At 43.6% G+C, this 23,548-nt stretch overlaps 1 protein-coding gene across 1 annotated transcript in view; it reads left to right on the forward strand.

Annotated features, from left to right (window-relative positions):
* The first annotated feature begins 282 nt into the window (after positions 1-282).
* Positions 283-23,548, forward strand: part of LOC104672797 (cyclin-Y-like protein 2) — an 81,023-nt gene continuing 57,757 nt past the window's right edge. Inside the window, exons 1-3 of the mRNA XM_010376650.2 lie at positions 283-386; positions 1,621-1,719; positions 17,205-17,283. Of these exons, the coding sequence (XP_010374952.1) occupies positions 17,205-17,283 (79 nt within the window). The 5' untranslated portion in view covers positions 283-386; positions 1,621-1,719. The remainder of the gene's footprint in view (positions 387-1,620; positions 1,720-17,204; positions 17,284-23,548) is intronic.

Consider the following 23,548-nt stretch of genomic DNA (forward strand, 5'->3'; position numbering starts at 1 on the left):
CCCTCCTAAAATCAGACAAGACAGCTCTCATTTTTTTCTAGGTCCAGCATCACATACATTGAGCCAATATTCACTAAATGAATACTTCTGAGCATCTATTATGTGCCAGGCACGCTTCCAGGGACTAAAATCAACAAGATCCTCCCCTTCATGGAGCACAAATCCAGAGTGGAGGAGAGTCAGACCATGAGTGAGGAAAACAAGCTCATGAACAAAATGTGCTAAGTGTCACTGGGACAACAGAACGAAATAAGCAATGTGGGAGAGGGTGGCTGGGTGATGAAACCCTCTGAGAGACCTGGTTCATGAGAGGGAGGCAGAGCCGGATCTGGCAGCCAGAGTCCCAGGAGGAGGGCACAGTGAGTGCAGAGCCTGGATGTGAGGAGGTAGGTATCCAGGGGAAGAGAGTAAGTGTGGGCCAGAGAGTGGCCTTAAGGGAAGTTGGACAGGGTGGCAGGGCTAAAGCATGTGGTCTTGAAGACCAAGGAAGGACCTTGGGTTTTAATCAAAGTGTGCTAGAGAGCCCTGCAGAGTTGTACACAGAGAAGTGACAGGGTGGGATTTCTGTAGTTTCAATCTCTCTGGCTGATTTGTGGGACAAGAATGGAAAGGGCAGGGGAAAGGGGAAACAGGAGACCTGTTACGAGGCACCTGACAGAGAGATATGGGAAAGGGATGAATTCGGGGCACATTCTGAAGAAAGAGACACCAGGTTTGCTATTGGATTGGATGTTGGCTGTGGGGGTGGGTGAGGAAAGAAGAATTAAGAATGAGATTTTTGGCCTGAGCCATTCCTGGAGCTACCATCAGCAGGACGGAAAGACCAGGGGAGCAAGGAGTGTGGGGGATGTTGGGTGGTAGAGTAGAGGGACAGGTAGGAAATAAAGACCTGTGTTTCTGGCTTGCTCCAAATGAGATGTAAGTAGTGAAAAGCAAAGGAGATCAAGATGCTGCAGTCAAGAAGCTGGAAAAATACCAATCAAGGGCGTTGGCATAGACAAAGGAGCGAGGGCCTCAGTCAAATGCTGCTGTGAGGGAGAATGAGACCAGGTGGAGCAGTGAGTACAGGGGTGCCAGGCTTCCTGGAAAGGGCAGCTTCGGTGGATGTGCCAGAGCCTGACCCAGTTGGTGAGTATGAATGAGAATGAAGAAAGGAATTAGTGATTAGCAGCACTCTTTTGAGAAGTATTATCGAGAAGAAAAGCAAATAGAGGGGTACAGTAAGTACCTAGAAGAGGATGTGAGATCACAGGATGCTTTTTTAAGTTGAGGTATAATTTACATAAATGTACAGATCTTAAGTTTTGCTTTTCTTAAAAAAAAAAAAAAGAGCAAATGCAGGAGAGGAGAGAGGGCCTGAAAAGAAAGGGTGATTAAGATGTCCTGCAGTAAGGGAAACAACTTCAGGATAGAGCATCTTTTTTCTCTAGTACCCAGCATGGCACCTGGCACCCAACAAGTGCAGATCAAAGTGGAAGAGCAAGGCAATGTAAATTTCAGCAGTGCGGGGCTCTTCTCCTCCCTAGGAACTACTCAACCTCTGCCTTGATACTGAAGAGCACAAAGCAGGAGAAAACTCTATGTCTTTCCCAAAGGCAATCTGTCTGTCTCTCTTCCCAGGAAGGTCAGTGCCTGCCAATCACTCTACAGGAAAGGATGTACCTTTGAAGAGGAACTTTCCGGACCCTCTTAATTCTGCCATCAGTGCAGCTCTTCCAGGTTAGAACCTCAGTCCCTCTGTCAGTCTTACCTCCACTTCCTCATGCAGAATGGCCCCAGTCAAATGTTTCTTCCCATGGCCTTCATCGTGGAACTTAAGTAAGGTTCCCCTGGGCCTCTACATGACTCCTGTGGGCTCTGGGTTGTCTGTAGAATGATCATTCATCATTCACTCACTGCATACAAACTGATGGTCTCTTATGAGGTAGGATTCAATGTCCCACCTCTCCTTAGTTTTCTTGTTCAAAATTAGAAATGCCAACTTCTGCTGTCTTTCATCTGATACCACATCCCCAGCCCCCACACCCCACACCCGTGTCCCTTGCACATAGTCTGGGAACAGTTCTTGCCCTCCAAAGCTGAGGGATTCTTATACTGGGGAAAGTGACCCACATAGCTCAAAACACCTCTTCCCTGAGCTGGCAGGGCTGGAGCCTCCAGGACCCCTGAATCGTGAGCAATCCAGTTTCCACACGCTGCCCTCAGCCCTTGGGGAAGTGGTCTATTTGTTTACCCTCCAGTGAAGACTTATACGGTGTCTGATCAGAGCCTGATCTCCTTGGAATTGACTCATTCGCCAGGCTGGATCTGGTCCTGAGAGGTCTCCAGGGGGCTGGGCTGTAGGAGGTGGGACCCAGGCATCTTTTGAGTGTCCCTGAGCTTCACACCAAGACCCCACAGCTCACTCGAGGTGATGTGGCTACCACTCCTCCTGCTTGGGAATCATGGGGCCACCTTCAACCCCTGACACTGGCAAAACCTGAGTCCCTTGAGCATCACCACCCAAGCCTGGGAAGAAAAGCTGTCTCCAATAAGCAAAAGTTATGAGGAAATTGATAGAAATGGAAGGCAAAGGTCAGTCCCCAGGAGGGACCGCAGCAGGTGCAGGTGTTGAGACTCCTATGAGAATAAATAAATAATTAGGGGCTTAGAACAGTGCCTGGAATTTGCTGATGTGGAGAATAATAATCAATAACTAAAGGAATAAAGGAGGAAGAAAGGACACTCACATGTGTGCTTACTCCAATGAGAGGTACTGCTCTAATGTCATTGACATTCCTCTTTACAACAGCCCTGGGAGGTAAGTGCGTGCTATCCCCATTTTGTATATAACTTTCCCAAGATTACACAGCTAATAAAATAGGAAACCAGCCAGATGCAGTGGCTCACATCTGTAATCCCAGTACTTTTGGAGGCCAGGGCAGGTGGATCACCTGAGGTCAGGGGTTTGAGACCATCCTGGCCAACATGGTGAAATACCATCTCTACTAAAAATACAAAAATTAGCCAGCGTGGTGGCAAGTGCCTGTAATGCCAGGTACTCTGGAGGCTGAGGCAGGAGAATTACTGGAACCCAGGAGGCAGAGGTTGCAGTGAGCCAAGATGGTGCCACTGCACTCCAGTCTGGGTGACAGAACGAGAGTCTATCTCAAAAAAAAAAAAAAAAAAAAAAAAAAAAAAAAAAAAATGGAAACCAAGATTTAAATCTAGGTCAGCGTCTCAAGTGCCCATACCCTTAACCACTTTACCACTGCCAAAAAATGCTGCTGGGGAAGCCTGGCTCTAAAACAGAGTGAGGTTCTACCTCCTTGGGAGCTCAACAGCTGAGCATTCAGAAGGAACAGAGGGACCTCTAAGGTGTGGGATTTCTCACCCCAGGACAGGCTGCAGCTCAGGGCACAGCCTGGGAGGGCAGAGTTTTGGGGAAACCCAGTGGCCAGTGCAACATTGACCCTCAATACCAGAGTCAGGCCTGGGGTGAAACCTAAAGGCCCCAACAACTGGGGGTCCCAGCAACTCTCCCTAGTTGAGGGCACAGCCCCAGCTGATGCCTACCACTGCTTCCCTCTGAACAATGCTTTCCCACAGTCCTGGCCTTCACTGGGGGACCTATTTCCCTCCTTGTGCCTGCATGTCATACTGCTATCCTCCCTATTCCAGACTTCACCAACTCCAAAATGGAGCTCCTCTTTTTCTCTTAAATTCTCTCTAAAGGACATGTGCCCTGTTACTCACTGGAGAGTTTGTTTGGATCTCTCCTTTTGGAATTTTCTTCCTAAAGTTTAACTTCCATCTATTCTGCAGCAACTGACAGCAACGGTTTAAGTGCAGTGGTTAGTAAAGGTCATACTTACAAGTAAAATCCATTTTCCCAAATTGAATTACAGGTACATGCCCCTTATACAACAGATCAAGGCTCAGATGCTCTGGTTAAAGTAGGGAGAGGATGTGAAGGCTGCCCCAGAAGCATTTTCTGGAACCCTGGGGCTCAAGAAACATAATTTTCAATTCTTAGGGGCTAGGATAGAGAAATGGGGAACAAAGGAGAAAGCCGCAGTGGGGGCTGGCCACGATCTTGGACCCACCTTCATTCCCTAAGCGGGGCAGGCCTTAGGTTCTCCTTCAACATAAAGGGTCACTGTGGGTGGTCACTTCCAGCCCTGATGGTCTTGGGCAAAGTGTTGGGAGTGCCTGGGGCAGTGCATGAAGGTAGGAAGGCAGCTCAAGCTCCTAGAAAATGATTAACCACTGGCTACTCAGTCCCAGGTGCTCTCAGATCTACCCCTCACCTCCTGCAGACAGGCCAGTCGAGGGAGAAAAGATCAAGGCCTCTGACCAGGGCACCCAGCCAGCCCACTCATCACTGCCCCTATCCCAGGACTGGAACACTAAATTTTCTACTTAATGCCAAGGTAAGCTGCAGATTGGCCCTCAGCTGCCCACCAGCCTCCCCACCCACACCCTGACTAGGATCATGCTTGTCACACTCTCAGCACAGTCCTCCCAATCCTGGCAGGCTCCGTTGACAGTGACCTTCTCTCCTCCCTCCCCACTGAAGCTTGTTGTTCACTTAGGGAGTGAAGCAGAAGTGGTCCTCTATTCCAGGTGCCTCATTAGGGTGACTGTTGATGGCAGCTGCACCTGCCCATGGGGCTATATGAGAGCTAAGACTGGACAGAGGGGACAGGTCAGGGGCCCCTGTGGCTGAATTGGTTCCCCAGGGGTTTCCCTGGCACATACCCTGGACATCCTGTGGGAACTTGGCTCCACCCATGCACCCACATGAGTCCATGTTCATCAGAGCAATGGACAAGCTAAGGCCGGACTTGCTCCCATTTCCAGTGCTCTAGCTGCCTCCCTATACCACACACCCCTGTACATATGCAGGTGTGTTTACAGACATAAAATGATATCTATCCCACCAGACTGTGAACTTCTGAGAAAGTAGTGTCTGGTTTCCTTCTCACCAGAGACTGTTTCTGAGAAAGAAGGGTCCTTGGCCTACTGCAGGCCCAGAAACCTCCTTCCCACTGGACTGCACAAGGGTCCATTCTCCATTTCTGATCAAGGGCTTAGATTCCCAGTGTATAAGCTTATTCTCATTCAAATTAGTCCATCTTGCAGATAGAATTAGAAGCCAGGGGATGACCTTGGGAAATACAGTCTATTGAGTCTAATTGTTCTTGCATGTCTACTCCATGTAATAATGAAGAATTTGCTCCTTTAGGCTCCAGTACTGACAAGGAGCTATTATCCATGGGAGTGAGATTAGTCTGATAGAACACAAAAGCCACACACATAAAGGGCTGCTTTCAGCCCCAAGAGGAGGCACCCAGGCCAGTACTGAAGCGAGAGAGGGAGGGGCAGGGAGGTGCCTGACCAGATTCTGCTCATGGGGGAATTTTGACTGGAGTTGAACAATACATCTCTACCAGGTCACACCACAAAACAGGGCCTGTGTCAAGACAATGCACCTATCTGTGCTTCAATTTTCTTATATATAATTGGGTGGTGATGATAACTATCTTGCTCATCTAGTGGAATTACAGTCAGTAACAAACACGCAATATAATGTACATGAAACCTCGTTCATTCATTGATTTTTTTTTTCTTTAAAACATGGTCTTGCTCTGTGGCCCAGGCTGGAGTTCAGAGGTGTGGTCACCACTCACTGCAGCCTCAATTTCCTGAGCTCAATCAATTCTCCCACATCAGCCTCCCAAGTAGTTGAGACCACAGGTGTGTGCCACCATGCCTGGCTAACTTTTACATTTTTTGTGTGTAGAGATGGCGTTTTGCCGTATTGCCCAGGCTGGTCTCAAACTCCTGGGCTCAAGAAATCTGCTTGCCCCGGCCTCCCAAATTCTGGGATTACAGGCCTGAGCCATTGCACTTAACCTATTCAATGATTTTCTTTTTTAAAATTTTTCATTTGTTTTTACTATATTTTACCATTCATTAATTTTTAATAAACATTCACAATATCTGATACTCACTAGGCATCAGACATGTGACAAACATCATGCTAGGTGAGGCAGCTGATGTAATGAACAAGATCCAGTCTGAATGTCCAAGCAACAAAGCAAAATTAGCACTAACCATAAAAAACAGCAATGATGGTGGCGAGGATGGTGGCGAGGATGGTGGTGGTGATGATAGTAATGATACATGTTCACCCCAGAAGGCTCTGATGCCTGGTGACTGATTTTTGTGTGTGGTGATTGTTCCTCCTCCTGTTCATCTTGGTTATGAACTAAGAGAGATTAAAATGCTTTTGTACAAAGGAGAAAGGATGTATGTTCAATGAAATACATCTCTCTGCCCATTTAAATGTAGAATTTTCAAGAGAGGCAGGGATATTCAGTGTTCACCACCTGGGTGAATGGATTGGTTTTCAGCATCTGCCCTGAGAGGCTCCAACCACTGTCACATCTTTGATCTCAGGCCTGTGGGGGTAAGTGTGTGCAGGAGGGTTAGGATGTGGCATGTGGCCTGGGAGCTAGCTTTCCTCCCTGGGCCTCAGTATGTCCACTTGTGAAGTTAAAATGTCTACTTTCCCATTGCTTAAGTTTTCTCAAGCTAACTTATCACACATCAATCTACTGAGATTCACAATGATGATAATGGTTTACCAGAGAACAAAGAGAAATGTGTTTTATATATATATACACACACACACACACACATACATACATACATAATATATATCTTAGATATAGATTATATATGTTATATATCTGTATACATATATGGGTTTTGTTTTTGTTTTTTTTGCATTTTTTTTTCTGTAGCAGCGGTCTTACTATGCTGACTGGGCTGGTCTCACACTTCTGACCTCAAGCAATCCTCCTGCCCTGGTTCCCCCATATGCTGGGGTTACAGGCATGAACCACTGCACCTGGCTATGTTGCATGCTTTTGAATACTTTTTGATTGAAATAAGACATTAGAAATACCCATGAGCTAGTATTACAGAGCAGGTTTCTCATAGATAAAGACAACAAACATCCCCTACTACGAGTGTTCTGCTGTGGCTTTTAATAGTATTTACAGAATAACTAAGTGAAACATGAAAAGAAAGAAAAAAAAAAAACAGAAAAAGAAGTGGTGCTTGTATAAAGTTCTTGTATATAAAGAGAATAAGGAGAAAAAACTATCAAAAATATGGAATATATAGCAGACCTGTTTTCTGAAGATAGTTCCTGTATTTCTAAAGTGCTGGGAGGATGGAGTGCAGAAGAGAGGTGGTGGGAGAATGAGATTTGCTACAGTACACATCCATATTTGGGGCATCATGGCAAGTTCCTGTTCCCTATGCCACAGTGGTGCAGTTGACAAATTCTTCAATAGAATCCACTCTCAAACATCAACTTTATAAATTATCTGAAAATATAAAATTATAAAAGAAAAAAAATCCCAAAGCATTTATTTCAAAGACAAGCTAAATAAAATTTGCTACTGACTTACTTCAAATCTTGCATAGCAATGAGTAACTTTCTTTCCTTAGATATTCATCTTCTTTAAGCCAGGATTTAGATTACCGTAACTATATCTTATGATTAACTGAATAGCTTCATTAGCAATTTCTTCATCAGGTAATTTCATGGCTATTTTCCAAACGAAATCTATTCCTATCAACTTCAGCTTTTCTACATTCTATTCAAAAGATAAAACAAATTATATAGCACACCAGGATCACAAAATTATAGACCATTATTTTCTGTTACATCTTGAGTCCACAACACTTCAGTTCAACATCAATCAAGGCTTCAGGACCTCAGCTATATATGAAAACACTATAATACTGATATGGACCTTGAAAACAAAAACCCACCAACCACAGAAGCACCGGCAACCTCTGTGGGAGCTAGAGTAAGTGTGGAGAGTTTTCTTCATATGTCCCTAAACCCAAAGTGGACATATACATCAACAGGCTATTGAAGCAAAAACACAGAAGGAATAAGATGGGCCCCCATCTTCATAACTTTTCTTCAAATGGAAATGGAGTCAGGCTAGAAGCAGCTACTAATTCTTGGGGTTCAAGCTAGTTTCTCCAGAGCTCTGTTAGAAATACCAGGATGGGCCAGGTGTGGTGGGGCTCATGCCTGTGATCCCAGTACTTTGGGAGGCTAAGGCCAGGAGTTCAAGACAAACCTAAGCAACAGAGCGACACCCATCTCTACAAAAATAAATAAAAACAATAACAGGATATAGGCTTTACAAGAGCTTGTAAAAATTTTTACCACCCAAAGAAGCCAGATATTGAAAAAAGGGAACTTGAAAGCCAGCTCTCACTTCGGTCCAAGGTGTCCAGAAACTGGGGGCCCCTGGGGAAAGGACCGCAGACACCTGTGGGCCGGCTCCGTGGGTGGCCCTGAACTTGGATGGTGGTCCGACGGCTCCGGGAACCACGCAGGCTGCTGTACCCACTGGGGCTGGGCTCACCAGGAAGTAAGATCAGCAGAAACGGGGTCGCTCACAACTGGTGCCAGGTTCGGGTTCCTTAGGCCTCTAACCGCAGGGCCCCGTCCCTCCCGTGCCTGGTGGGTGCTTCCTCAACTGCTCTCTCCCCACGACGGGGCTGCTCTTTTGCCCAGGGACTCTGGGGCGGTCCCGGCCCCCAAGAGCGCGAGGTCGCAGGTCCCAGTACTCATGCCGGAGGCCCTGGCGTGCTCGGGCTGCCCACGTGGACCTGGGGTCCCCACGCCTGGCTCTGGCACCGGCAGAGGGAGGGCGCCCTCCGGAGTGGGCGCCCTCTGCTTCGCTGCTGCCAACCCTGCAGCTGGAGGTCAGCTCCTCTCCCCAGCCATCCAGGCCTCAGCTCTGCCCTGCCCCGTGGCCACTCCGCTGGCCACTACCCTGCCCCGTGGCCACACCGCTGCTGCCCCAGCTCTGTCCTACCCCTGGTCGCGTCGCCAAGGCAGCCGCCACAGCGCAGTGCTACCTTCTGGGCACCAAAGGAGGGACCTCTCCTTTCCCCAGCCATTCTGCCCCACTGTCTTGTTCTACCCAATAGCCGCCTACCTCTGACCATCCCGCCTCCTGGTCTCCCTGCTTCCACTACCACCTGCCCGCTGCCTGCTGCTCCAGTCCCCTCTGCCGTGGCAGCCACTGCCACCGTCCAGATAGTGCAACATCCCACAGCGGTCTCCTTAGCGCCCGCAAGTTCCAGCCTCCGAGGGGGACGCTGGCGGATGGCGTCAGCGCCAGCTCCTCCTGCTCTGACAGAACACAGTACAGCCCTATGCGAAATCCACAGGAGAATCAAACCCTGGACCAGGCCCTCAGCAGACTTTTATACCAGCTTTATGCAAATAAAGGCTCCTGGAACACGTGTTCTAATGGAATGAGAGCAAGTCTATAGGACAACTCTGATTGGATAATTGGTCCAATCAGATTAGGCCAAAAGGTTCCTCCTCATCCAATCAGATCATGTGTCCTAGGAGGCTGCACTTGCAGAAGGTGGGTAAAAAGGCTGTTGAGGTGGGGCGGTCTTCTCGTTTGACACTCTTCTGGGTCTGTGTGCTCTGCTGTCCTATTCTGGCAAAAGGAGGAGGAGCTGGCCTATCTGCTGGGTGGCTTTATTGGAGGCTGGAGTCTGCAGATGGCTGCAGTGAGATGGCAGCCGCTAGGAGGGGGACCTAGGGCAACAGGAGGTTGGTTGGTGGGCGGATGGCACGGGAGGTAGTCTCGCACTGCTGGAGGTGGCCTAGCTTCAGCATCAGTGGAATTGATGCAACCACGCTACCAGGGGATGAGGGATGTGACTTTGGAGTTGGTGGCCGGGGGGATAGAACACTGCTGGGGCCGGGGGAGGAGGGTGGTACAGTGTTGCAGCAGGTGGCAGGGCCAGGGAAAATAGGGTTCATATTTCCAGCCAGGCTGGGGGACAGCATGCCCATGCAGATAGCCTGGGAATGTCAGGATTCCTGCCATGGATTCCCAGGTTTGCATCCTTGCACTTTGTGTGGCCAGGATTGCCTAGGAGCCACTGGGCAGGGAGAAGCCCCATTATGGGAGAGAAGCAGGGAAGGAAGAACCCAGGGGGCCCGGGGGTGTCGGGTCTTGTAGATAGCTGCATCAAGAACCGGGAACTCGCACCTGGATGAAAAGGGGTCACCAGGTGTGCATGGCACTGAGGGACTGGTTCCCAGTTTCTGCTGCTCCTAATTCCACCACATCATAGCTCCAGTGGTTGCGATAGTGTGCGTGGTGCCCCGAGCCTCAAGACCTCCACCCAAGTGCCGAAACACCGCCAGGAGCCAGGGACTGTGTTGTCCACAGCCCTCACCCCCAGAGCCCCAGTTTCTGCAAAGACAGGCTGTACTTTGGAGGGTTGGTGGGCATGAGTGCATCAGCTGAAACCTGGACCCTTATCCTGAGTGGCCAGCATAACAAGGTGACACAACTTAGTGTCACCACTCTCCTCACCCTACTCGAGTCAGATGGTCTAAGGTGGAGTGTGTTCAACCACAGGGAGGGGCAGATGTGAGATAGTGGTGGGGTAACACCCAAGTTGGCAGTCAAGGTCTGGTGGGATGTGGAGGGTCTTCTAGGAGAAGTGGAGAAGTGGAGGGGCCATGGGGCTATGGAGTCAGGAGAGGGGTGAGTATGCCAGGCCCACTCTAAACAAGTACCATAGTCCTCCAGCCAAGCTGGCCCCAGCAAGCCGGGTGCCATCCTACCCCTGTATCTGCTGTTAGGCACCAGGTGGCCTGGCACAGAGCAGGAGCCTGCCTCCTGGTGAAATCCAGCTCCCATACCTAGCCTGGCAGCTGCACACACAGAGGCCATTGCCCAGTGAGCAAGTGGGTTTGGGGGAGGGTGGTCAGCCCAGCCAGCAAGATAATGAGCTGGGAGTAGAGCCACCTCTGGTTGGGCTTTAAGGTGGAGTCTTTCCAGACCTCCAGCACTCCAGGTTGCCAGCTGCCTGCTGAGGTTCTGAGTTTACTCCTTAGCCCTCAGTTTCCTCACCTGACCAGGAGGACCTATATGGCAGTGTTTAGATTATTAGACTTGTTACTTTGGGAAACCCTCAGCCTACTGATGGTCTGAATATTCACAAGTCTGAATTTGTTGCCTGTTGTCTGGGATTGACCCAAGGTCTTCTCATATGAGATGGGGATCCCAGGACCCCTGCATTTAGGATCCAACCACCAGCATCCCTTGTGGGCCCACCTGGGCCTCTTCATTCCAGTTGTGTACAAGAACCAAATGTCCAGACCTGGTGTCCTATCTGTAGCTCTGTTTTTCTTAGTGTATGTTTGCTATAATGGCAAACATACCTGCACCTCGTGGAGGTGCAGTCACGTCTGTTCTTTTACAGGTTGTCTGCAGAAAGCTGCTGTCCTGCTACAGTGGCAGAGTTGAGTCTTTGGGACAGAGATCAGTGGGAAAACCTGAAAATACTGACCTCAGGCCCTTTAGAGACCATTTTTAATTCTTGATTTGAGAGTTATATGGTGGGACTGGAGGCTTTGCACCGAATCTTTTATCACCACCACTGCTGTAGTCTCTGCTGGTGTGTCTGTCAAGTTAGGGTGCCATGGTGCCTCCCTTGAGGGTATTGAGCTCCAGTGTGCTAGTTTTGGGGGTGCCTGCTTCATGGTTGCTCATCTCACCTGCAGAGGTCCTGGGCCTAATCCGGGCCAGCAGGATGAGTTGGTCATTGAAGGCTGGAGCCTGCAGGTGGCAGAGGCACTACGGAAGCTGTGTTGCAGTTTGTGGCTCTGGGGGTGGTGACTCCGGCTCCCTGGACACCCAGGATGTATCTTTTTGAATTTGGAAACCTTCCTTAAACCTCCAGCCTCAGAATCCAGCCTGATAATCCCCAACAATCACATGTAAGTGTGCATTCAATACATGTAGTGTATTTGCAGAGTTATGGAACTATAGGCACAGTATAATTGAAGTGCATTTCCATTCATCCCAAAAAAGGTGATGCTGTTTGCGACCAGTCCCTATTCCCTTCTAGCACTAGACCACTGTATGTCTCCCCTCTGTCTCCAGAGGTTTGCCTTTTCTGGACTTGCCTTGCCAGTGGAATCACAGAATGTGGTCATTTGTTGCTGGTTTCTTTCTGGCAGCTTAATGTGTTTGAGTTCCATTCCTTTTGTAATGGAATTTTGTAAAGTATTATTTTTGTAATACTTTACAAAATAACTTTACAGAATTATTACTTTACAAAAGTAATAATTTTGTAAAGTATTATTACTTTATTTTGACTGACAAAAAGTATAATAAAGATATACCACCCATGTTTTTCCTTTCATTCCTTGAAATGTATTCAGGTAGTTTTCATCATGAACGTGCTACAGTGAATCTTGGTGTGCACGTAGGCTATCATAGCTTATAGGCGCATAACTGGGAGTGCAATTGCTGTGTCAAAACAGTAGTTCCTTCTTAAACATTTTGAAAAACTGCCTCATTGTGTCTTAACTGGCTGCACTATTTTACACTCCCACCAGCAGTGTGAGATTTTGCTGTTTTTCTCACTCATGACAACACTGTTGTTGTTGTTGGATTACAAGGTGTAAAGTGGTATCTCTCTGAGGTTTTGATTATAATTTCTCTAATGGACTAATATTAAATACATTTATACATACTTATTTACAATTCGTATGTATTTTGGCAATGGTAAAAATTTATATTAAAATCTCATTTTTAAAATTTTATTTTTGTCTCTTTTTATAGTTCATATTTTTCAGTTTAAAGTTAGTTTTAAAAAATCAGTTTAAAAAAAGTCTTAAAAAACATTTTAGATTAAAGTTACAGTTTTTAAAAAAAGTTACAGTTTTAAATAAATGTCCTTCCCCATGTGTTTTTTGGGGGGTTGTATTTTGAATAGTATTGTTTCTTTAATTATATTTTGAGAATGTTGGTAGTGCACAGAAATGCAATTGATACTTCTATCTTGATCTCAATTGTCTGCAATATTGCTAAACTTATTACTTTGAGTGAGTTTTTAGTAAATTCCTCAGGGTTATTATTATTATTGTTATTGAGACAGTATCTCAGTCTGTTGCCAAGGCTGGAGTGCAGTAGCACAAATACAGGTCACTCCTTCCACCTCAGCCTCCAGAGTTGCTGGTTCTACAGGCATATTGCCACCCTGCCCGACTAATTTTTGTTTATTTTTTGTAGAAATGAGATCTCACTATGTTGCCCAGGCTGATCTCAAACTCTTAGACTCAAGTGATTCCCCCACTTTAACCTCCCAAAGTTCAGGGGTTACAGGCATGAACCACTGTGCCTGGCTAGGACTTCTTATACATGAGATCATGTTTTGGATATGAAAAGGCAATTTTACACTTTCCTTTGGAATCTGCAGTCCTTTTCTTCATTTGTTCTTGCATGATTTTTTAAATTATACTTTAAGTTCTAGGATACATGTGCAGAATGTACAGGTTTGTTACATAGGTATACATGTGCCATGGGGTTTGCTGCACCCATCAATTCGTCATCTACGTTAGGTATTTCTCCTAATGCTATCTCTCCCCTATCCCCCCAACCCCCCAACAGGCCCTGGTGTGTGATGTTCCCCTCCTTGTGATTTTTTTTAACAATGTCGTCAAGGACAATGTTGAATAGAAGTGGCAAAAGCGAATATTTGTGCATCTTGTTCCCAGTCTTATGTGGAAAACATTCTTTCCACTAAGTGTGATGTTTTCTGTAGGTTTTCTATAGATTACCTTTATCAGGTTGTGGAAATTCTCTTCAATTATTGGTTTGGTTAAAATTTTGGTTATATTCTAGGTATAGTGAGTTTTTTTTCTGTGTCAATCCGATAACCACATCTTGGTCTTCCTTCACTTTTACAATATGGTATATTACATTAATTGTTTTAGCCACTTTATTGACATATAATCGGTGTACAGAAAACTGAATGTTTATTATATTCAATATGATAGGTGTGGACAAACACTTGTGATATAGAACTACAATCAAGATAATAAATATATCTATGTTAATTGTAATGACCACAGGGCCCACACATTCAGGGACTGAAGAATCATTTAGAAGAATAGATATGAATTGATACATCAAGTTGTTTTAGTTGCCACTTAAACTGCATATCTGTGCACACTTCCTCTTGGTATAAGCGTCCTTAATTATTTTTAAAAATTGAGTTCGTTTTGCTAGTATTGAGAACTTATTTTGCCAAATTCAACAGGGGTAGTGTTCTGCAGTTTTTTCTTTTCTTCTGTGGTTTTTGTGTTATAGTAATTTTGGCCTAGCATAATTAATTGGGAAGTTTTTCCTTCTCCTTTTTTTGTATTTGTAAAGGATTGGTTATAATTGTTCATCAAATATTGGCAAAATACACATCACTGATGCCATCGAGATTGGGAATATTCTTGGCATGAAGATTTTTATTATTTTTATTTTAGATTCGGGGAAAACATGCTTGTTTGTTACAAGGGTATATAGCATGATGCTGAGGTTTGGGCTTCGACTGAACGCCTCACATATGCAGTGAATACTATACCCAATAGGTACTTTTTCAACCCTTGTCTCCTTCCTCTCCCCACATTTTCGAGTCTCCATTGTCTTTTGATTCCCATCATTAATTCCATGAGGACCCAATGTTTAGCTCCCATGTTTAAGTGAGCACATGTGGTATTTGTTTTTCTTTTTCTCTGTTAATTTGCTTCGGGGAAAAGGCCTCCGACTGCATCCATGTTGTGGCAAATTGCATGCATCCAGCTCTGCTATACATAATTAACACCAGAAGCCTCAATTTTTTTTTTTTTTGCAAAGATAGGGGATTGGATTAAATGTATCCAACGTATGTTTTTAAGTAGTTTAAATACAGAGCCAGTTAGATCACTTGCTCATTTTGCTAAAATATATTTGGGGAGAGAGAAGGAGCATTTGAGGATTTTAGGCTATGGATGGCCCCACATTCTCATTTAAATTGTCATGGGACCATCAGCTAAAATTAAAGCATTTTACCCAAGAAAATGCTTACTTTCCTCACAAGAGGATATTTGCATCTGCTACAGAATTTTCTTTTATCCTTTATCATCATTTCCGGTTTTCTGGGTCCTTTAAGGCTGTTTTAAGCTTTGTGTGGACTGATAGACAAGATGTAATTTAACTCTTAGAGAATCAACCTATAGCAAATTTCAGAGGACAGTTCATGTGATCCCTTGATTCCATTCCTATCCGGTGACTTCCCCTGTGTGGGAAAGATTTCCAAAGATTCATCAAGCAATAATATATAACTTTCTTTTGAATTATTTTTCCTCGGTTTTTTGAGCATGAATCTTCAAGAAGAAATCATTTATATAATGTATATTATTTAGATACTTTGTAGCTGCAATTTGGCATGCAAAACTATTTTTAACAGGTATAATTTTCTAAATATATCGAATAGAAAATATTCATTTCTAGACACAGCATTTGTGCATATTAAAAGCTGTTTACTGAAGAAAATAAAATGTACGATTCTATTTATATGGGGTACCTAGAATGGGCAAATTTAGAGAGGTAAAAACAGAATAGACTTTACTGGAGGTAGAAGCGAGAGTTGTTTGGTGAGTACAGAATTTCTGTTGGGAAAGATGAAAAAGTTTGGGGCATAGGTAGTGGTGATAGGTACATAGCATTGTAATTGCATTTAATGTCACTGGATTGTACACTTACAAATAGTTAAGATGATAAATATGGCATGTATATACACAATAAAAGCCTGTAACTTCTAAGAAGATATATATATATATATATATATATATATATATACACACACACACACACATATATCATATGTACGTACATGTATACATATACATGTGTACATGCATCCATAGGCTTCAGATTAAATTTGCCTCTTCTCCTTAATTTATTATAGAAGGCCAAGTTAGGTAGGGAAGGAAAAGTAGATTAAGTTGGTCCTGGGAATTTTTTTGTTTTTGAATTTTATTTGGCTTACCACTGAGAGTAGAAACTCAATTTGAATGTGGGTGCCACTCTTCTTTATAATTCAGAAAATATTTCACTATTTTGTTTATTTGCTGTAAGGGCAAGGACTCTATTATTTTTTTCACTATGGTACAAGAATATTTTTAGGACTGAATAGTTATAAGATGCAGAGGAAGGTAACCTTGAAGCTCAATTCTCAAAGTGTTTTGTATAAAATTTACCATTTTTGTAGTGTTGACCTTAGGGAATTTTCTAAGCTCACCTATTTGGCTTCAATGAACTATAATATAATGTGCAATTTCTTTTCTTGTAGGCCAAGAAGTAGCCATGTGAACAGTTGGGATTTGCTTCCATAAAATTCCTCTCAAGTCAAACAGGTCAGAGAAGAAACTAAAAATAAATTTGTGGAAGTCAGCATTCATTTATGACTAACAAAGATGAGGAAAATTCCATGAGAAATAGCAAGCGCAGAGCTGCTTCCTTAATAAAAATCTACCAATCTACTTCAAATTTAAACCCAGTTGTTAATTAAAAGAGACACATAAAATACATTGGCATTAAAATAACCTCAGGAAAAGGAAACCTGTTATCACCTCTCTTTTTAAACATCATTCTTGAAGTGCTAGCCCGTGCAGACAGGGAGAACTGAACAAGCACGTATATAGGAAAGAAAATGGAAAACTTGTCATTTTTGGATGATATAATTGTCCACCACGGAAACCCAGAATAGTCAACAGTAACTTAGAACTAGTAAGAGGTTGGTTACAATTGGATATTCATTTAGAAAAGTCAGGAAGTTGGGCATGTCTTCTACCTGCAGGTCTGGGAATACATCAACGAGGGAGGTGGAACACAGGTTCCAGTTGGGTCTTATGAAAGTGAGGAGGAAGCACGTGGGCAAGGCAGGACTCCAGAGGCACTAGAGGCTGATGGCTTCTCTTTGTTCTCCCCACCACTTTCGCTGGGGCCCAGGAGCTGAGTTCCAAGACTTGGGGAATAGTGGGCTTCTGGAGTGAAGTGGCTGATGCACCAAAACATCTTTTAAAGAACAGATAAAGAACAGAAGAGTACCTGGGAGAGCTGGTTGAAACCAGGACATGGTGGGACCATTGGAAAGGACTCTGAACCACAACAGCAGAGGGAGATCTAGACTTGCAGGGACCCAGCCTCCACACTAGGCCTCTTTAACTAGAGTGAGTTTTGCTAATTTGAAAAATGACACCAAACAGAATTTTACCATTATGAGTGATGGTCAATGTTTCACCAACTCTTTATTGACAGATGAAGCTGCTTTGGTGGAAGGTGCTAAAAAGCTGGGCTTTGTGCAGTGAGAACACCATACTCAGTCATCATGGAAGCAGTAAGTGGCAAACTTGTGCACATTTTAGAACAGCTACTTTCTTGACGATTGTGTATTGGACATACCATGTGTATTGTATTGCAAGAATGATAGCTAAATGTTTATTTTTCTATCTGTGAAAAAACAGAACTGTTGAAAAGTTGTTAATGTAATTATATTATTAGTGTTATTTGCATTACAATACTTGTTCATTCTTTAAGATGCTTCCCCACACATCTTTTTATATTGGTGTGAAAATATTAGTAGCAAAGAACTTCAAAAGTCTAGTTTTCATTCTACAATAGTTGGAGAATTAATTTTGTGTTGCACATAAGGGCATATTCTATGTCTCTTATAGCCTCAGCACCTAAGATTTCTTACACAGTGAAGCCTCACAGTCCTTGGCTTCTGGCTGGCTGGCTGAGAGAGAAGAGGTCAAAGCTTAATATCTCTAATCTATATAGGAGGGTTTTTCTTCACTAAAGTAAAGGGAGGTCATGTATTTTCTGATTTTATTTTTTTTAGTTTTGCTCCCTATGGTCCAGAGGAAGAAACTTAGTGATAGAAAAAAGATTATATTAAGAATAAGATCAAATAGGGACCCTTGAGATGGGCAACAGGGTAAAATGATGAGGATAAGCAGGGCAGGGAAGTTTGTCATGATGACCAGTTAGAAGGGCTATGATGCATTCGAAGTTCACTTCCAAGAGCTATAATAGAGTGATATTGTTTCTGACTGTTTAGTACTGTAGTCCGCTTTTGCCTTTGCTTCTGTGCAAAACCTGTGAAATATCAGGCCTTGTACAAAGTGCTTATTTCTTAGCATCTGCAGTTTCTTTTCTTATGGAGTACAAAGATCAGATTGTGTTTATTTTTATTTTAACCAACAGAGGGAATTTAGCTTAGGGAAGTGTGCAAAAATAATAAAACAAAGTGCTGATTGAGTATAATATTTCCTTTACAGAAGCTTTTTAAAAATGAGCCCTTTCCCTCTTCCATTTGAGGCTTCTAACCTTAACTGGAGAACTTTCAATTGTATGGGTGCTGCAACATTTATCTGCTTTGAAAAAATGGAGGTTAGGGGTGGTGGGAAAGACAGACAAGAATAGCGGCTTCTGCCACACTCACATGCCAAAGAAAGATGAGCTTCTCGAGAGCCTGTTGATACCGTCCTCTTGGTGTTAGATGCCAGATTGTACCACTTTGTTATTTCATTGAAGTTTTTAGGTCATATTTCTGGGAGTGAAAAAAAACAAAAGTCTGGGCGCGGTGGCTCAAGCCTGTAATCCCAGCACTTTGGGAGGCCGAGACGGGCGGATCAAGAGGTCAGGAGATCGAGACCATCCTGGCTAACACGGTGAAACCCCGTCTCTACTAAAAAAATACAAAAAACTAGCCAGGCGAGGTGGCAGGCGCCTGTAGTCCCAGCTACTCGGGAGGCTGAGGCAGGAGAATGGCGTAAACCCGGGAGGCGGAGCTTGCAGTGAGCTGAGATCCGGCCACTGCACTGCAGCCTGGGCGACAGAGCGAGACTCCGTCTCGAAAAAAAAAAAAAAAATACCCTATTCATTAGGACTTGTAAATAATCATAATAAATATAATCCTATTAAACCATTAATACTGGGGTGTCGTGGAACCACAAATTGTCAGATTAGATATCAGGTATTTACCAGGTATTATGATGACCTTGCTGGTCATCATAAGAGCTGAGTCCGTGGATGCACGAGGAGGTGGTTGACATAGCCATGGTACCGAGAGATGTGGCTCCTGGGAGTGGAAGCCCTGCCGCTAGACAGTGGATAGTAGCACTGAGTACCTTTATGAACCAAGATCTGAGAGAAGATGGGACAGGCTGAGGAGAAAGGGAACTGGTGGATCCAGAAAGAGGTGAATAAAGATGGGTGAAGGCTGGATGAAGTAGATTATTAGTTGTATTTAGGATACAGTGAGGAGTAAAGAGTTGTGGAGATGATTATTCAGTCATGTACTTGGTCATTCAAACACATTACTTCACTGATTATTTCTCTCACCCCAAGAGGTGAGTGCTATCACTATTCATCAGTAAGTCAAACACTTAGTGGAAGAAACTGAATTTAAATTCACCTCTACTGGGCTCCGAAGGCTACATTCTTTCTACTGTGATGTGTTAGGGAAATACTAGATTAGATTAAAAAGTTTGAAAGCAGGCCAAGTATGGTGGCTCACTCCTGTAATGCCAGAAATTGAGAGACAGTAGGATCACTGGAACCCAGGAGTTCAAGACCAGCCTGGGCAATGCAGTGAGACCCCATCTCTCAGAAAACAATTTTAAAATAGCTGGGTGTAGTGGTGCACACATGTAGTGCCAGCTACCTGAGAGGATCACTTGAGCCCAGGTGGTTGAGGCTGCTATGAGATGTGATTGCACCACTGCACTCCAGCCTGGGTAACAGAGTAAGACCATGTCTAAAAACAAAAACAAAAACATTTGGATCCCACCATCTGGGATTTTATAGATGGAAATAAATTGTGATTCTTGACTGTCTAACTTGAAAGAACCCAAAGAAGAATAGCATTTGAATAACTGCCCTAAAACCAGGTTATCATCTCTTATTTGCACCAAGATCCAAAAGCCTTTGAATTCCAAAAGTTTTGTCCTAAGTTTGGGGAATAGTCATTCGGCAGCAAAACCTAATCAGAACTGACATGAGGCTATTATAATCTTTACGAATCTCATTACATGTGATATTCATACATTTTGCTGCAGAAAGTGGATACGTTATAGCAAACAGTCTTACCCCAGACCCTGCTTGGTACATTATGATAAATGGTCTAGAATGTGCATATACCTTTATAAAATTGGAAAATTCTGAATTCAGAAGCATAACTAGCCCTAAGGTTTCTGATGGACCCATGCAGCTTTGTGTTCTTCATCTTCATTTCTTGGAGGTAGCTACACCAGCCAATTGTTAGGACAGCCATATCAGTGAAGAAAAATGAGAAGATTTTACCAGAAGAGCAAGCTATGACCCTAGAAGACTTGTCAGAAAATAGTACATGTTGCAAGAGGCTAGAGGTTGGGAAGGGGAGAGAAAGCAGAAGAGATGGGGGCAGAGAGAGACAGAGAGAAAAAGTGGGTTTATGAGTGGGAGAAAATTGCTTTGAGATTTTAATACTTTACACTTTTAATAGCTAAGAGTCTATTTATTTTTTTCCTTTAGATGGTACAGGAACAGACATTAGGAATCCTTAAAGTCCTGGAATTTTCTAGGCCTGTATCTCTTTTATACACTTAAAATAAAATATGTTTTAAGTGTATGAAGGAGTTTTTGAAAGTTTAAGTGTATGAAAGTTTTTAAATGTATCTTTTTAAAAGCTTTATCTCAGTTCGTTTGTATGATTGTATGGCATGACTCAATATAGTACTTAAGCGTTAAATACAGCAAACATCTCTCCAAATCTTCTTCTCCTTGGAATTTGAGACTTTTTTTTAAAGAAAATGAAGTAAGTTATTTTCTTTGTTTTATTTAACAGAAGTTTCATCTGCTCCTTTTCTTTATACTTCTAGAGTTTGATGTTCTTGCATCAGCAGCTGCAGACGAGTCTGAATAGTTTATATGTGTGATGAGGGCATTATTTTCATTGGCATTTCCCACGTCCTATGAGGTCTTTCTCCTAGCTGCATCTGAGCATGCCTCTGGAGATCTGAAAAAGTGACAAATGATGACAGATGAGATAAATTCGTCTCATTAGAGGGTTGGTCCATGTAGGACAGCTCTCCTGCACATGTGTGTAAGCATTTTCCCCCAGAGCAGTTTTGAAAATTAAGACCCATACATATTTTTTAAATTATTTTATTCCACTAGGATATTTACACTTTGTTATGAGAAAACGCATCTTAATTTTTTTTTTTTTTTTTTTTGCCTCTTTAACCTTGAATGGTTAATGCTAAAACAGGGTTCTGTTGCTATCTGAATCGCATCTTTTCCTGTTATTAAAGTTAGGGTAGTTTTTTTGTAACCTTTATTAAATGATTCATGAATTGTTTGCTCTGTCTGCTTTATAAGCTATTGGATAAAGGTCAGTACTGCATTTGCTTGTAGGAAATACCTTTCAGATCTAGCCTTAAGGTTTGCAAGTGTGAACTTTGGTTAGACAACAACCCTTGGTGTTACATATTTAATGAGAGAGATTGGGGATAGTTGATGACTGTGATAGCTCATGGATTGGGTGGTGATGGTGTTCTGGGTATGGAGGTGAGGGACGTGTTAGGCAGCTCTCCAGAATTTTTTATGCCCCATCTCTTGTTGGAGACTGTCCATTACTCTCTAGTTGCATTAACTAGGACCAGCGGTTAATGGACAAGCAAGAAGGAGAAAAGGGAGTTAGATAAAATTGGGTGAATATGGATTAAGATGTGAATATTATTATTATTATTATTATTATTATTATTATTATTATTTGAGATGGAGTTTTGCTCTTGTTGCCCAAGCTGGAGTGCAATGGCATGATCTTGGCTCAATGCAACCTCCACCTCCTGGGTTCAAGCAATTCTCCAGCCTTAGCCTCCCAAGTAGCTGGGATTACAGATGTGCGCCACCACGTCCAGCTAATTTTTTGTATTTTTAGTAGAAACAAGGTTTCACCATGTTACCAGGCTGGTTTCAAACTCCTGATCTCAGGTAATCTGCCCGCCTCAGCCTCCCAAAGTGCTGGGATTACAGGCATGATGTAATACCTCATCTGGCCGATAAATTTTAAATTATATGGGAGAATAAGAAAGAACAGGTCATTTGTGGTTATAGTTGTGGTCTCATCTCTTTTTAGTTAATCTTTTACCTGATGCCACTTAATCTTTTTTTTTCTTTTTTTTTTGAGATGGAGACTCACTCTGTCACCCAGGCTTGAGTGCAGTGGTGTCATCTCGGCTCACTACAACCTCCTCATCCCACGTTCAAGTGATTCTCCTGCCTCTGCCTTCTGAGTCGCTGGGATTACAGGCTTCTGCCACCATGCCCACCTACTTTTTGTGTTTTTAGTAGATATGGGGTTTCACCATGTTGGCGAGGCTGGTCTTGAACTTCTGACCTCAAGTGATCCACCTGCTTTGGCCTCCCGAAGTGCTGGGACTACAGGCATGAGCCACTGCGCCCAGCCTCACTTAATCTTGATAACACTCTTTTCAAGCAGTTGCTTTACCTATTGAGAAACTAAGACATGGATTTGATTTTTGTTGTTGTTTTTTGGTTTTTGATATGGAGTTTCGCTCTTGTTGCCCAGACTAGAGTGCAGTGGCGTGATCTTGGCTCACTGCAACCTCTGCCTCTTGGGTTCAAGCGATTCTCCTGCCTCAGGTTCCCAAGTAGCTGGGATTACAGCTACGCACCGCCATGCCCAGCTAATTTTGTGTTTTTAGTACAGATGGGGTTTCACCATGTTGGTCATGTTGGTCTCGAGCTCCTGGCCTGAGGTGATCCACCCACCTCAGCTTCCCAAAGTACTGGGATTATAGATGTGAGCCACTATGCCTAGCCTCTCTTAATTTTGATAACGCTCTTTTCAAGCAATTGCTTTACATATTGAGAAACTAAGACATGGATTTGATATCTTTGGTAAGTGCACACAACCACTAGATAGTTGAGAGAGAATGCAGCAATTTATCCAGAGCTGAGGAAAGACTATCCCCACTCTTAGGTATTTAAAGTTGATTTGGAAGCACCAAACTGAGGAGCCACAGAAATGGGTGGTCCAGGGCCTGCTGTAGTTGAGGCATATCTCAGAAGGATAACATGTTGACATAGGCATGGATTGGAATGTATAGAAAAGGAGAATGGCGAGGCTTGTGTGCACTTGAAGTCTGGAGGTTGTGCATGGAAGGATGAGTGGGAGATGAGAGGAGGCCGCACAAGTGGGTGGAGAGCAGTAAGAAGAATTTATGGGTGATTGGTACTAACCAAAGCCTTGGTGGGTGAGGATGGACCATGATGAAAGATATGTGAGGAACTGTAGATGCTTTGGTGAGGAAAGGATAGAGGAAGAGTTTATTGGTGCTGAATTGGGAATGTTCTAGAGGTTTGTAATTTTTCCTACTCCAGTTTAAAGATGAAACAATGAGGAGCTTTTGAGTCAAGTGGATCTATACTGAATCTTCCAGTTTGCTACCTAAAGATCAAGTTACTTGATAATTCTGAGCTAAAAAAGTAAAGAATACTTTTAGAGAGTAGAGCCGGAAGTCAATCACATACACAGCCAGTGACAGAATTCTCTTTTCCTTTTTTTCCTACTGCAAATAGCTTTGCTAGTATAT

The sequence above is a fragment of the Rhinopithecus roxellana genome, chromosome 12, assembly GCF_007565055.1.
Source record: "Rhinopithecus roxellana isolate Shanxi Qingling chromosome 12, ASM756505v1, whole genome shotgun sequence".
Lineage (NCBI taxonomy): Eukaryota > Metazoa > Chordata > Mammalia > Primates > Cercopithecidae > Rhinopithecus > Rhinopithecus roxellana.